The 16077-nt window shown below is 42.9% G+C and overlaps 1 protein-coding gene across 1 annotated transcript in view; it reads left to right on the top strand.

Annotated features, from left to right (window-relative positions):
* The window catches only part of IQCA1 (IQ motif containing with AAA domain 1), a 155881-nt gene that overhangs the window by 83418 nt on the left and 56386 nt on the right, over positions 1–16077 (top strand). Inside the window, exons 10-12 of the mRNA XM_046019656.1 lie at positions 5903–6009; positions 6175–6276; positions 13826–13893. Of these exons, the coding sequence (XP_045875612.1) occupies positions 5903–6009; positions 6175–6276; positions 13826–13893 (277 nt within the window). The remainder of the gene's footprint in view (positions 1–5902; positions 6010–6174; positions 6277–13825; positions 13894–16077) is intronic.

The raw sequence follows: 16077 nt of genomic DNA, 5'->3' as shown, positions 1-16077 counted from the left end.
AGATGCTAGTTGTATGAAAGAAAAACATCCATCTCCACCCTAAATTCTTTCACTTTCCACTAATGGTGAGGGTCCTACCCTGCACACAGTGCTAAACCACGGTGGGGGGACAGGGGACATCACCAGGACTGGCAGCTGTTTTAATTGGGGAGGAAGGAGGCCAAAGCAGTAACCTCACGTTATTAGACACCCAAAGCATGCAAGCCTTTGTGTTTTCCATGCTCATCTCATTTGATCTGCACGACAATGGCGAGAAATAAAGCAACGACCCTTCTATTGGCAGGTACTGTTAGAACACATGCTGCCATTCAAGTCTGAAAAGTTGAATCTTTTGTTAACATTTTATTTAAATTCAAGGTAGTTAGAATATAGTGTATTATTAATTTCGGGGGTAGAGTTTAAGGATTCATCAGTTGCATATAACACCCTTGCTCATCACATCATGTGTCCTCCTTAATACCCATCCCCCAGTGACTCCATCCCCCCACCCACCTCCCCTCTAGCCACCCTCAGTTTGTTCGCCATGGTTAAGAGTCTCTTATGGTTCTTCTCTTCCTCTGGTTTCATTTTATTTTATTTTTCCTTCCTTTCCCCTATGTTCATCTGTTTTTTTTCTTAAATTCCACATATGAGTGAGATCATGTGCTATTTGTCTTTCTCCAACTGACTTAATTCTGCTCAGCATAATTCCATCCTCATCTAATTCCATTCACATTACTGCCAATCGTAAGATTTCATCCTTTTTGATGGCTGAGTAATACTCCATCATATATCTATACTACATCTTCTTTATCCATTTGATGGACATTGGGCTCTTTCCATAGCTTGGCTACTGTGGACCTTGCTGCTATGAACATTGGGGTACAGGGGCCTCAAATCATTATAAAGCAATCACTATCAGACACTCACACCCTTATGTCTTCATCTTCATTCAACAACCTCTGTGTCCAGTGTGCCAGGTGCAAGGCAACCGTGGAGATGCAAAAATGGCGCCCACCATCAACCTACTCACAACATACAGGGTGTGGCAGAGGTGGATGGGACGGGACAGGGGCACAAGTTGAGTGGCTTGTGCAAATTAGGCTGGTGGCAGCAACACCCAAGGATCAGCTAAGAGCTGCATGCGTCCCCCGGCAAGGTCACTGGCATGCCATGGATGCCACAGGAACCCAGGTGTGTTTGCAACATGACCAACCTCTTGTTCACACGCTTTGTGCCACATTTCTTTTGCTCTTTACAGACCCCTCATAGCTTCATATGCTACACATCGATCACCAACCTCCAAGGTCATTGTTTGCACCTTCTAACACATCAGGTCACTGGCCCATTCATGTTCTGCTGAAGTCCTCTCTCGGGCAACAGTTTCCCTCAGTGTGTGGAGGGCCTGGCTCCCTCTGAAATAACTATCAGGAGAGAATAAGGGGAAAGACAGGAAGGTGAGAGACAGCCAGGCCTTCCTCTGCCATTACAGGAATTTAGGGGCTCCCATCTCAAACTCATAAATCAAGAAGTAGCAGTGTGAGCACATGACAAGGGTATAACAACAGACACAGCTCGAAGAGTTCTCAGGAAGCTAGACCGCTTCACACTGGCCTCCCACCTCCTCTCGTGGGCTCCATGCTCTTCCACCAGCAAGCTAGTCGGTCCCACCTCAGAGACCTGGTGCTGTCCATTCCCCTTGCCTGGAATGCTGGTCCCTGCAGGCCTTCCCCAAGACCTTTGTGGGCTGTCTCCAGCCTCACCCTGTGCCCACCCTGCTTTACTTACCTCCATCTATGGGGATGGGGATGTTCCTTGTTTCTCCATGGGAAGGACATGGTCCCAGACGACAGGACCCCCCACTGTCTGCCTACTCTGAGAACTGTGCCTGCTCTACAATCAAGCTCCATCAAGTCATGAATTAAACTTATGCATACATCAGATTTGCAGATAAATCTGAAATTATTCCTCACAATTTTAAATGAATGAATGAATGAAAACAGGAATGAATGCCATTGGGCAATTTCTCTGGAAGGCAGAATTAGACAGTTTTTTGTTATAATCCCTTCCATATTATCAGACTCAGTCTAAAACAATGTGCGTGTATTATTTTGATAAAAGCAAAAATTAACTTGAGGGAAATCTGACATTCCCGTGGGAAACCAAGGCTTGCGACCTGCTGACCCACTCGGGAAAGCTCTTGAGACTTTCCACACCGTTTGTGTAATATGTTTCCATTACGCTGTTTGTAGAATATCTGTTTCCATTAAGGCAAAAAAAAAAAAAATGGGCAGTGGTCACTTGGGAGCAGGAAGCGTAAAGGACCATTTTCCTAGTTGGATTTGTGGCGTTTCCTGTGCTATCTGCCAGGTCTCTGGTCTTTTAAAGAAATTAAATGTCTTCATCTTAGAAATCTTTTCTCAAAAATCAAAGGTTTTCCTTTTCAAATAAGACATTAACATTTTAATCCCCCCCCTACGTGAGAAACTGCCCTGGCCAGCTTTTCACACTCTGGGGATGAAAGCTCCTGGGGCAGTTGTTAGTGCTTTGAGGACCCTGAAAAGCTTCCTGCATTTGTAAATGTCCATGAAATTCTTGAAGGGATTGAGAGGTGCCCTGTGCCCGAAGTGTCATGAGAAAAGCAAAATTTCCGCGGAAAACCAGGACCATTCAAAGGGCGGTCGAGGTGAAATCAGCAAAGGCCACTAAGTACCGCTTTATTTGTGAGACACAGTTACAACCGCAGAATGAGAATTTGCGAGGTGCTTTTACATAAATAATCGCCTCGTGTTCCTTCCTGTTCAATAGTCTGCGTCCCTTTCTTTAGGAAATGCACCGCTTCCAGATTTTAACAAGTCTGTCTAGTGAGAAAGCAAAGTAGCTTCCTCACCTCAGCAAAGCAATTTTGCTTTAAAAATATCTTAATAGAAACAGGTGAGCTTTGCTGTGGGAGATTTAATGATCGTGTAAGGGGGACATCTGGTAAACAAGAGTTACTGGTAAATAGCATGTTTTAACACGTTTAAACCCTTCATAGTGTTTTCAAGGGGGAAGAGCTTAAAATTTCAAACACAGAAGAAAAATCATAGTTTTCATACATTTTAAAGTTTTCCACAATTTAAGTTCATGTGCATTTCAGAAAAGGCACTCTGAAAGGACAGTTACCTTCAAATAAGGGAAATGTAAACTACTTAGTTCTTCCTTAGGTCAACACGTACCTTACAGACCAACCACAAAATCCACCTGCTAGGGGGATTGGGGCCAAGAATAAACTCAATTAATGACTTAAAACATGTTTTACATTAATGGGCTGATATAGGCAATTTATGCAGTGCAGTATTTTTCATTACCTGACTGTAAAACACAGGATGGACTTCTCTGGATGGTACTCAGTCACAGGAGTGATTATTTAAAATAATAAAAATTCAGCTCCTAGCTTTCTAGCAATTTCCTATGTGCCCACTCTTGTCAGAAGTGGCCCCCATCCAGTCTGTTTTGGATCTTCTCCCTCTTGGTCTTCATGGAGATGTGAACTCTGTTCCAGGCTGGTCACCTGCCCCTCCCAGGTGATGACATCCTCACCTCTGGGGTCATCCACAGACAGGCAGCCATCTAGGAGACAGGTGCCAAACCCACTCCCAGCCCCATCATCCCTTGCCATCATCTCTGCCACAAAGACAGGGCCACCTGTCACGTGGCCACCCCGATGGGGAAAGACACATGGGTGAATAGACTTTATGAAAATTGTACCATGTTTGTCACTTAGTTCCTGTCTATTTCTTGTAAGTCTACAGTAGCCACCCAGAAGAAACTGGGTCCTTTCATCATCCTCGTTTTCCAAAATCTGTTCCCCTAGATTTGCGTCACCATAGGCTGTGACCATGGCAGAGATCCTGACTAGTGCAGCAACTGGCAGAGCCCTGCCCAGCCACCACCCCCCACCCCACCCTTGATTCTCTGACAGGAAGCCAAGGGAAGCTGAGAGCTCTCGCTGGACCCGAATTCCAAATAGGCTCCTTTCTCGCCAACACTCTGTTCCACGGGACGGTCAGGCCTGCCTGACCTGTGTGTGGCAACACGTTGTGGTGACCATTTCCACTTCTGGAAATTTCCATGCCAACCACTGGGAGCATTGTAGGGTCTTCAGCCTGGAGCTTCCACACTTTTGGAGAACTGGAGCTGCATTTCCACGTCCCATCTTCCTATAATTTTCCTGTCCACAGGGTCCTGACTGATGACCTTGAGATGACACATTCACTGGTCCTCAGGGACCCATTGTCTCCTTTTTGCTGACAAGAAAGTGTCTGCTCTGGGCACAGCTGTCCTGCAGAGCCCCCTCCCCCTCAGGAAGTAGGAATTGTCAATCAGGGGGATGAAGACCATAAGACCAACAGCAGATAACCAGTAGGACAGGGGTTCCACCTGACCCCAAGCGTGGGCTGCATCCTTGGGCAGGTATCAGATAGCCAAAGCCCTTGGGGCAATTTTTTGTGCCCATTGGCCAACTTTGAGTCATGCATCAGAATCTCTTTGCTATGCTGACTGTCACTCCAGGATCTGCAAGTTTTCCTGGGTCACACCACGTCTTGTCCTTTCTTTCGTCTCTGGTCTCTTTTGCTGATCCCAGACCCCTGTGATAGATTTGCAGATTTGACCCTCCCTACTCATTTGTTTACCCAGGTATCTAAGTACCTTCTCCAGTCTGTCTTCATGGTTGGCACTGCTTGCTCTCCACGGCACCCAGACATATGTTTCTGTCTGTGACTGTGACTGTCCCTCCTTTCTCAGTCAGCTGCATCAAGGAACACACTTCTGGCCAGTCCCAGGATCCCCCTGCTGTGCCCATAGGGAAGGTCATGGTTGAGAACACATTGCCCATTCATTCACATGCTCAATGCCATCCAACCCTGCACTGTCCCCCTTCTTCCCAAGTGGAGCCATCATCAGACAGGTGGGGGAAGGCTTCTGCCCGGTCCCTGTGACCCTCCATTGCCTCCCCAACTTGAAGAGCATCATTGTCCTAAGGATGAGCTCCCAGTGGTGTAGCCAAGCTGGGTGGTGATTGCAGGTTGAGTTCTGGCAAGTTTCCATCACATTCTGAACACAGATTCTGGGAAAATATCTCATTTCCCAGACTGACAAGTCTCTTTTTCCATAGGACACCACCCCATGTCCCAGTGCCAGGATCCAGCTGAGCTGTACCTTGGCACACATTTGGAATTCCCCCCCTGAGAAATGAGCTATAGTTCAATTTTTTCCAGTGATACAAAATTATCCTTATTTGCTCTAAGGTCATATTTGTCTAACCATCCTCTTCCCTGCCAGGGCCAGGCAAAAGGGAAATGCAAAACATGTATGATTTCAAACACATCCAAAAAGTAATTTAAGAATATAGCTGTCTGGGGGAAGTCATGGATGCTTGTATGTTCAGTGTTGTCTTTTATTTTAACAAGGGGCTGGGGTCAGTTGCTGGTGGATTCAGCTAGCAATAAAATCTTCCACATTTAGTGAATTGTTTGAAAACTGAAAGTAATATAAAACATATTACAAAAATAGTCATCCCACATTTGTCTAATTATATAATCCCACGATTAATGTATATTTTTTACATGGGTATAGTCATTAGAAGAACACTACTTGTATCATACTTTTTATTTCTTGTTTTCACATTAGCAGTTTTGTTCTTCATTTTTTTAGATATTATACAAGCACATTTTCCCATTTGGGAAGTTGGTGGGGGGAGGAAGCACATGAGTCTCGTCACTCTGCCATCAATAATCACTTGAGTATTTTATTTGAACTTACATTCCCTGCAATAGAATAGGAAATTAGACTTGTGTTTTTTATTGCAACCATAGTTTTGGTTCATCCTCATGTTGAAAAAAAAAATCATTTTCCTTTTCCTGATCCTTCTGGACCACAGACCTGTGGAAGAATAAAGACGAGTCGTGGAATTTCCCCCAGAACTATGATCCGGAACTGATCAAAGAGGAGAAACGGAAGGAACTGGAGTCAGAGATCAGAGTGCAGGTAACACCACACTCTGCACAAAGATAGTCATCAGCGGCCACCATTGGGCTTCTTCATCATTTCCCATCCACGACCAACCCAGAGCTTAAGCTATTTTTAAACTTCACAAAGAAAACATGAGACACACAAAGCCACTCAAAAGTGGTCTGTTTTGTACTCATCTAGGTGGATGAGCTAATGCGACAGGAACTAAAAAACTTGAAACTGGCTGTGGACAGAGAAAAGGAATATCCCGTCAAAGCAGGAAAGAAGAAAGGAGGTAAAAAGGTGAGTAGCAAGTAAGCATGGGAGGGATGAGGGAGATGCAGATTTGAATCACAAGCAGGCGCGCCACCCAGGGTCCCAGTGCTGAGTCCGGGGTGCTGCCTGGCACACCGGCCCGACCCAGGCTGCTGCGCGGGGAAACGCCTTCCTTGGAGGGACGTGCCTTGTTCCACCATGCAGTCCTCAGGGACATGGACTCATAAATGGGAGACACCCAACAGTCTGAGAATAACCTGCCCAACGCGTCCTCGCTGCAGACTCACATTACCCAGATCCAGCAGATAGGATGAGGACCATCAGGGAAGCCCGTGATGTGCCCAAATATCTACCCCTCTCTCCCTGTGGGAAGATCTGTAAGGGCCGCCTGTGACAATGAGCAAGTTCTTTGTGAGTAATGGTTCAGATGAATTGAATTTTAAATTGCCACCAATCCATCTCACAGTGTTTTGGAGTAGCCAATTAGATCCCAATATTCAAAGTTCATTCATTTACTGGGCCCTGTGAGAGAATAGAAAATATAGAGATCCCTGCCTCCAGTTCCTGGCACGGAGCTCCCGAATCTCTTGTAAATCCTACGTCATGAGAGCACTTGGAGCATATCTGGGTGAGCTCCTGGATGGCTCTTGTCTAGGGCCCAGTCACCAGGAAGACCAAAGCATGATTATTAGAAGGTTAGAATTTTCAGCCCTACTCCCCATCCTCTAGCAAGGGGAGAAGGGCTGGAAAGGGGGTTAATAACTGATTGTGCCTGTGTGAGGAAGCCTCCATGAAATCCCGATAATGTCAGGAGGGTGAACACATGCATGAACAAGGAGGCAGATTACCCTGACTCCACGGGGACAGAAGCTCCTGCACTCAGGACTCTCCCAGAACTCGCCCGAAGTACCACTCTGTCTGGCTGTGGTCTGTAACATTTATCACATCCTTTAATAAACTGGTAAACATGAAGTGTTTCCCTCAGTTCTGTGAAACACTGTAACAAAGTAATTGAACTCAAAGAAGGGGTCATGGAAACTTCAGGTTTACAACCACTGGGTCAGAAACACAAGTGACAACACGGACTTGTGATTGGCGCCTGACGTGGGGGATGGGGGAGTAGTCATGTGGGGTGGGCCCTCAGCCGGTGGGATCTGGTGCTGCTTCTAAGTAGGTAGTATCAGAATGGAATCAAATTGTAGGACAGCCGATGTTGCTTGGTGGGGGAAACCCACCCATGCACATGTGGTGTCAGAAGGGCTGTGTATGTGGTAGTCACATGGGAGCAAAGGAGACACACAGGAGGAAAGAACTACTTTTCCTACCCTAGACCCTACTTCTACTTTCATTTCAGAGCCAGCCCTGCCATTGGGGCCAGAATTCTCCAAGGAGAGGCCAGACTTCCCCTCTCTGGCAGTGTCAGCAGGTGGATAGGCAATCTTTGCCCCTTTGATGGCTTTCTTGTGGATACATGACTGATCAATCCTTCTTGCAGTTCTGTACTCTCTTAGAGCTTTTCATACATCCAACTACATGAGTGTCTTTTCAGCCAGTCCCCTTAGGATGACGCTATCCCGATCCATTTTTTATTGAGTTTAACTCTGACTTTTCAGTTTGACACCTAAGTGTGCTTGATAGCCCTCCTTGAGGACACATCACTGAGGCCTAATGAAGGTGGTCTGCAGGTTATTCTCTCACCAGTAGGTGAGGACATTTATTGATGCCACCATTGACTCTATTAATGTCTGCACATCTACATGAAAACGTGATGTTTTGATGATTGAACATGGCAGTTAAGCCAAACAAAATGGGAAATGAAGGCAAGAAGTGGACATACCCCTCTGGCTGAAAATAGTCTTTCTCCTTTTACCCATCAAGTATCATTGTGCAGGCCTAACATCAGACTGGGCTTCCTCACCCTCTTACATGACTGCCACCTCTCATTCCTTACAGTCTGGTGTTTGCCTGTTCCATGTCATGACTCAGGATGTCACAGGGAGGGGTCACTGTGAATTTCCCTCTTGGAATTGAGCTGGTTTAACATGCAGTGGGTGTGCCTAAGCACACCCCAGTAGATTGGTGGTAATTGTGTAACTATGGAGTTTTGAGTGTCCCAAATTCCAATCCAATAACATTAACTTTGGAGACATAATGTGGTTTATTTTGTTAACTGAAATGTAATTGACTATACCAAATCCCATCCTCAGAAAGACCGTTAGCAGAAGGGGATTAGTTTACCCTGTACGTAAAAAAGGAGGGAAAGGACTCAGAGGGATAGATAGAGTTAGGCAGTATTAATCCATCATCTTCCAGAGAAAGTGACTTGATCGCAGATTTTACAGCAGCCTGAGCCTTCCTTTCAAAATACAAATCTGATGTTATCATTCCATGCTAAACCTGTTCCATGGCATTTTAATCCTCTGAGAACAAAGATGACGGTCTTCAGCCAAGCTTACAAGGGCATGTCTGACCTGGCCAGTGCCTTCTTCCCCAAGCTCTTCACCCACTCTCCCTTCCAGGCTACACTTTAGCACCCTGACCTTCCTCTTTGTTCTCCAAACCCACTGTGCTCCTTCCCACCACGGGGCCTTTGCACATACTGTTCTCCCTCAAGAACAATCTTTACTCCCATGCCCCCAATCCCTAGCCTTGTTAACTCCTACTCATCCCTTAGGTCTCGGTCCAAGCCTTTCTTCCTCGGGGAAGCCTTCTGAGCCATCCATAGTAGGTCTGCTTTCTCTGTATATGCATGGCATGTGTACTAGGTATTCCTGAGCTTTATCAGAGTTTTAATGTTATATTTACTAGTGAGATCATTTTATTGGTATCTTCTTTCCCGAACCTACAGAGGACTATAAGTGCTGGCACTGTATGATTGTCTTTTTTGCTTGTTCACCATTGTACCCCTTTCTGGCACAAAGCAAGTCCTTAATATATATATCAAATAAATTAGTCAAATCTAGTTCCCATGAAGATTGATCCCTATAAGCTAATATGTGCCTCAGGATATCACATTATAGCATCAGCAGCAATTCACAAGATCCAGCCACCTCCCTTGTTGATTCCTTATTCACCAAGCAACCTTTGTATGAGTTATTATAGTTTCATGTTGATTTTTCTATAAGATGGAGGTGTCCAGGGTCTGATTCTCTTAGCAATTGTATGTCTTATTCTAAATTCATAAATTTACATCACAGTCTATCCCACATTCTCCTGCTATTTATAGATCCAAAATTAGGCTTTGGGGACAGACTATCTGTATTAATTTTTTTTTCATTCAATAAGTATTTATTGAGCACTGTATGCCAGGTATATTTCAAGGCATTCAGAGTACAGAAGAGAACAAGACAAGCCAAAGCTTCTGTACTGGCAAAGGCAAGTTTCCAGATCTGCAGTGCTGGATCATTCTGGATGTGCTGTCGTCCCCTTGATGACATCACTGGGTGAGGTCCTACCTCTCAGAGGCCCTCTGTTTCCGAAGTTCCTCTCCTTCCATAATCACAGAAGTTTTAAGGATATAGGAGTTCTTGGAGAAGCTAGGAAGTTCCTTAAGGGTAAAATCCTTGGCTGACTCTATTTTTTGCATTTCCAAGTGCTAGCATCTATAAGTAGGAAAGGGAGGAATGCCATATTTAAAAATAAATTGAAAATCTACTTTTAAAAGAAACAAATGAACATTCTACAACTGAAAATTCTAACAGAAATTAAAAACTCCCCGAACTGGTTAACAATACCATGGACATAGCAGAATACAGGTTGAGTTTAAAGACCAACCAATAGGAAATCTAAACTGAAGCATAAAAAGAAGAAGAATATAAGGAACAGAAGGAGAATAAGAGACATTTGAGACATGGTCAATAGTTGCACTATATGTCTACTTGCAGTCCCCCAGAAAAGAAGAATGGGAAAGGAGCAATATATGAAAAAGTAATGTCCATGAATTTTCCCAATCAGATGAAATACATGAAGCCACAAATTCAGGAGACTTAGTGAGGTCCGATAGGATGAAACAAAGAAAACCACATCTCAACACATCATAGTCAAAATGCTAAAAGTGGAAGATAAAAGGCAAAATCTTACTAGTTTCTGTTTTGTTTTGTTTTGTTTTGTTTTGTTTTAAGACACATTTCCAGGACATCTGGGTGGCTCAGTCGGTTAAGCCACTGCCTTCAGCTCAGGTAATGATCCCAGGATCCTGGGATCGAGTCCTGCATCAGTCTCCTTGCTCGGCAGGGAGCTTGCTTCCCTTCCTCTCTCTCTGCCTGCCTCTTTGCCTACTTGTGCACTCACTTGTTCTGTCTCTGACAAATAAATAAATAAATAAAATCTAAAAAAAAGAAAAGAAAACAAAACACATTTCCTTCAAGGAAACAATAATAAAGATAAGAATTACTGCTCACTTTCCCAACAGAAACTATGGAGCCAGAAGGCAATGAATGGTTTCTTAAAAGATTGGAAAAAATTAGCTATCAACCTATAACTCTGGACCCAGAGAAAATATCCTCCAAAAATGGAATGAAATAGAGATGCTCCCAGACAAACAAAATCTTAGAGAACTTACCAGTGGCAGATTCACAATATGAAAATAGTAAAAGGATATTTTTCAGGTAAAAGGAAAATGATCGCAAATGGAAACAAAGAAGCATAAGAAGGAATGATCAGCTGTTGAAAATATAAAAGACTACTTTTAGAATATTCTGTTTTTTAAGGCAAGAATAGTAACAAAGTCTTATGTATTTATAACATAGAAATAAAATATGTGACAACAGCAATCGATAAGGTAAGTAGGGGTGAATTGTCTTGTAAGGTTATTGTGTCATTTGGGGCACCGTAAAGTGCTAACTTAAGGTAAATTGTAATAAGTTAGTACTATATTTTGTAATTCTCTAAATAGTACTAAAATATATAATAAAAAGTAATAGTGAACATAAAGTGAGAAAATAAAAAATACTTGATTGATTAGAAAGAATACAGGAAAGGAAAAGGAAAAGGAAAAAAGAACATATTGCACAAATAGAAAAAAGATATATGGCAATTATAGAATTAAACTTAAATATTGGTACCGGATTAAATGCATAAATCAAAAGAACAGAGAACACACAACCCAGAAGTAAGCCAACACGAATATTCCTGACTGACTTTTGATAGAAGTACAAAAATTCAAGGAAGAATAACCTTTACAATACATGGGGTTGGAACAATTAGATATCCCCAGACAGAAAAATGAATCTTTACCTAAGTCTCGTACATTGTACAAAAACTAACTCAAACCGGATCATATACTTAAACGGAAAATGTGTTATTAAAATATAGGAGAACATCTTTGGGATCTAAGACAAGGCAAAATTCTTAGGAAAAAAACACCAAAAGCAGAATTCATAGAAGGAAAATTTGAACTTGATCAAAATTAAAAACTTCTCCATGAAAGATTCTATTGAGAGCATAAGAAGACAAACTAGAGACTAGGAGAAAATATTTGCAAACATTATCTGAGGAAGAGCTAGTAACATAGAGCATACAAAGAACTCTCAAAACTCTGTAGTTAAAAAAACAATCGATTAGAAAATGAGCAAAAGCCCCGCATCGGTCTCTCTGCTCAGCAGGGAGTCTGCCTCCCCCCCTCTCTCTCTGCCTGCCTCTCTGCCTACTTGTGATCTCTGTCTGTCAAATAAATAAAATCTTTTTTTAAAAAAAGAAAGAAAGAAAAAAAATGAGCAAAAGACATAAGAAGGCATTTCCCTGAGTGGCTATGCAGAGGGTAAATGAGCACAGGAAACGATGCCCCTAGCCATGAGGGAAATGCAAATTAAAATCACAATGAGAAATCACCACACATTTATTAGGGTGGCAATACCAATTGCTAGAGAGGGTGGGGAGGAACTAGATCGCTCATGCATTACTGGTGGGAATGTGGAATGCTATGGGCACTCTGAAAAGCAATTTCACCCTTTGTTTGCAAACCAAATATGCAACTACTATATAACCCAGCAATTGCACTCATGGGCATTTATCCCAGAAACCAAAGACGTTCTTTCTCTCTCTCTCTCTCTCTCTCTCACACACACACACAAACACACACCCCTTAATTCATAACTCAAAACTGAATTCATGGCAGCTTAACTCATAATAACTCAAAACTGAAAACAGCAATAAGAAATACTAATGTATACAATGACTGGCCAAATTTCCCAAGAATTACAACGAGTGAAAAGCTAAAAGATGCATACTCTGTGATTTTTGTTGATACAACATTCTCCAAAGCACAACATTACAGAAATGGAAGAGAGATTCATGGTTTCCGGGGGTTAAAGATGGGGTGTCCGTGGGAGGGAAGTGAGCTGATCAAGGAGGGGCCACCTGAGGAATCCTGGTGGAAAGAAATGTTCTGTATCTTGACGGTTCCAATGTCCTTATAAGGATAGTTCTAAGATATTACCATTGAGAGAAACCTGGTAAAAGTTATGCAAGATCTCTGTATTATTTCTTATGACTACATGTGAATCTACCATTTTCTCAAAATAAAAATTTTAATGTGTAGAAACCTGAAAATCATGACGTATCGCTATGTGCAACCACATAAGTGACCCTTGTAATCATAACATTGGCTGAAAGGAGCCAGATATAAGGAGTTTGCATTGCATGATTCCATGTAGACCAACAGCCAGTGTGACTCCACTGTGAAGTCAGAGGAACTGCTACCCACAGACTGGAGAGCAGCATGAGAGATAGGTCAGGGGTGAAGAGACCATGTTCTAGATGTTGAACTGGGCACTGGTTATATGGTTATATGTAAAAATTAAATGCAAAAGTCAATCAGCCCGGACGTGAGGATACTCACTGAGCATAAATTATACTGAAATGAAATTAATGAGTGAATGAGAAAGATGCTGAGATAGTAAGAAAGTGCCTTAGAGTCAGTCTACGTGATGGGGAGCATGGGTGGCCCGAGGAGGTCTGAGAAAGAAGATGAGCCAGGAAAGGGAGAGCACCAGGCTGGAAAAATACCATCCACCATGGTGAACTTTAATGTCATCCTGGATACAAAGCGGAGGTGCCGATGGATGCTTTAAACAGAGTGGTGAAGCAATCAGCAGCAGTGTTCTTTAGAAAGATCGCATTGCGAGCACTTTTCTCCGGCTGCCACAGTGATCAGAATGCAGAGCCCTCTGGGAACCAGATCTGGGCTGGATGCTAACAGGGCATGAGATTGGGTGTCAAAGACCAGCACAGCCTGAGGGCCTGGGCACATGGTGTTCTCATCCTTTATAATTGAGAGCCTGCAAGAAGAGAGCCAGGATGCTCAGTGCCTTTTGGCAGTCAGGCCCCGTGCAGGCTTCACAGGGATGACCTCACTCTCTACTCACTCAGGGACATGCCCACATGAGCAACTTCCTGTTTCCCAGACCAAGCCCTCCATCCAAGAAAATGTGGCTGTCACACGTCCAGTGTGCACAATGGACGTTCCCATCCCATTCCTTGACACCATTGCCAAAAACAGCCACCCTACCTAAATTCTAGAGCTTATTTGCTCACTTGTTTTTACTAAATTGTTGGCCATTTCCATTTTTTTTTCCAGAAAAAGAAAGGGAAGAAAGGCAAAAAAGGGAAAAGAGGAAAGAAGGACAAAGATCTGACAGCGGACAGGTGAGGTGTGCTCTAGACTTGTGCTGCACGTGGAGGGCTCCCCTCACCCCCAGAGCAGAGGGTAGGTCACAGCCGAAGTCCTCGGCCCCAGCCTGGGAATAGCACCCCTCTCTGCCCACCACACCTCCTCCACCCTGGGAGTGCTGGGCCGCTCTGCAGTCGTATATAAAGAGTGGTCTCCTAGCCTGCAAAGATACATGCCGAAGGATGAACACTGGAGACACCTCTGAAATCATGTGACATTTCTTTAAGTTTTAAAATTCGTGGGGTTCTTTTTTTAAAGATTTTATTTATTTATTTATTGAGAGAAAGAGAAAGAGAATGCTCAAGCACAGGGAAGGGCAGAGGGAGAGAGAGAGAGAATCCCAAGCAGACTTTGTACCAAGCGTGGAGCCCAATGTGAGGCTCAATCCCATGACCCTGAAATCATAACCTGAACTGAAATCAAGAGTTGGATGTTTACCTGGCCACACCACCCAAGCACCCCAAAATTTGTGGAGGGTCTTAGGAAGTTGTTCAAGAAGCAGCAACCTGATCCAACTTTGGAGGAGTACGGCCCCTCCTGGAGGGCAGAGATGGTCCCCATTTTCTGCCCTGCGCTGGGCCCGGCCCCCTGAAGAACTTCACAAGTGCTCATTGAAGGGAAGGATGGGGTTTTTCCTCATTGAGGGGCATTTCCATTGCCTTGAGCTCCACTGACCAAACTCTGATACTCATGAATCATTTTCAGTGCTCGTTTAAGCTGAAATGCCCCTTCCATGCTTTAACATTGGAAATAAATAGGACCCAGGTTTTCAAATATTTTCAAGGAATGTATTAGAATCTAAAAAACAAAATAAACAAAAAAAACAGGTGCAGGAAACAAGCTAGTGTCACCAGCTGGGGGAGCCCAGGTGAAATAGGGGAAGGGGATCAAAACGCACAAACTTCTTATAAAGTGAATAAGTCATGGGGATGTAATATACAGCATAGGGAATATAGTCAATAATATTGTAATAACTTCATATTGTGACAGATGGGGACTAGACATCATGGGGATCAGTCTGTAATGTATAAAAAACATTGAATCCTTATGATACATATCTGAAACTGATAGGATATTGTATGTCAATTATACTTCAATTAAATAAGTAAATAAGAATAAAATAAAATACAGTCTCTAATATGTGAATGTCAGAAATCATTCTGAAGGTATACCTTTCTTCCCATGGGTTTTGTTAATGGAGACCACGTATTGTGCCCCTGTTTAGGAGTATTTCCTAGTCATCCCCTGGCTAGCAGGGGTACATTCCCGAACTCTGCTTGAGAGTTGTATGCATATATTGTATGTTTATATTAAATCAGTATTCTAGTTAGAAACCTACAGTCAGTACTTTCTTGCCGGTCAGATACTGTTATCCCAAATCCCATTACAATTAAAACCTCCTTAATTCGCTGCAGAATTTTAAATGCTATTTTAATTTAAACACTATTTTAAACATATTTGAAAGAATACAATTCCAGTCAATCAAAGACTGGGGTCATTTAATTAACATTTATCTCAATGGTATTTGGCTTAAATATAACTGATATTCTTGATCCTACTAATCTGGATCATAGAACAAAGAACTGGTTAAATATAGTTATTTTTACAATCCTTCATTCTAAAGACTAGGGTAGAACTAAAGCATAAAGCCCCTAGAAATGAAAAGGGAATAGACAAAACATCTCAAAGGATTAAACTCAATATTTGAGCTTGACCTATCTAAATTCCTACAAGCCAAGCCCCAGTTAATTTCACTGGGAGTTTCATTCATTAAGCAGGATACTGTCTTGATTTTTTCCTCAATTAGTATAAATTACCAGTGTGCTGGCTGTATGCCCAAGGCCCCCTTAGGGGAGTGGTTTGGACATCTGTAAACACTCTGGAAAAGTATAACATCCTCCAGAAAAATCATCACCCTCACTGCGTTAGACATTTTGTCTTTCGTAGTAGAATTAGTTCCCCTGTAAGACTTCGTTCTTTATAGATATTTCTTCTGAATTACTATGCTATTGGGTTAAAAGGAAACATCAATTCACAAAGGATTAATGATCTACTACGGCTTGCAGATGCTAACTGAATATATAATCGTGGGCCCATTGCGCTGCTATTACTGGGCAGTTTCTAATTCATATCGGTGCCATCACAAGGACTAATGAAAG

This window comes from Meles meles, chromosome 9 (assembly GCF_922984935.1).
Source record: "Meles meles chromosome 9, mMelMel3.1 paternal haplotype, whole genome shotgun sequence".
Taxonomy (NCBI): Eukaryota; Metazoa; Chordata; class Mammalia; order Carnivora; family Mustelidae; genus Meles; species Meles meles.
The sequence above is the reverse complement of the archived record's forward strand: the minus strand, read 5'-3'. Positions and strand labels throughout refer to the sequence as shown.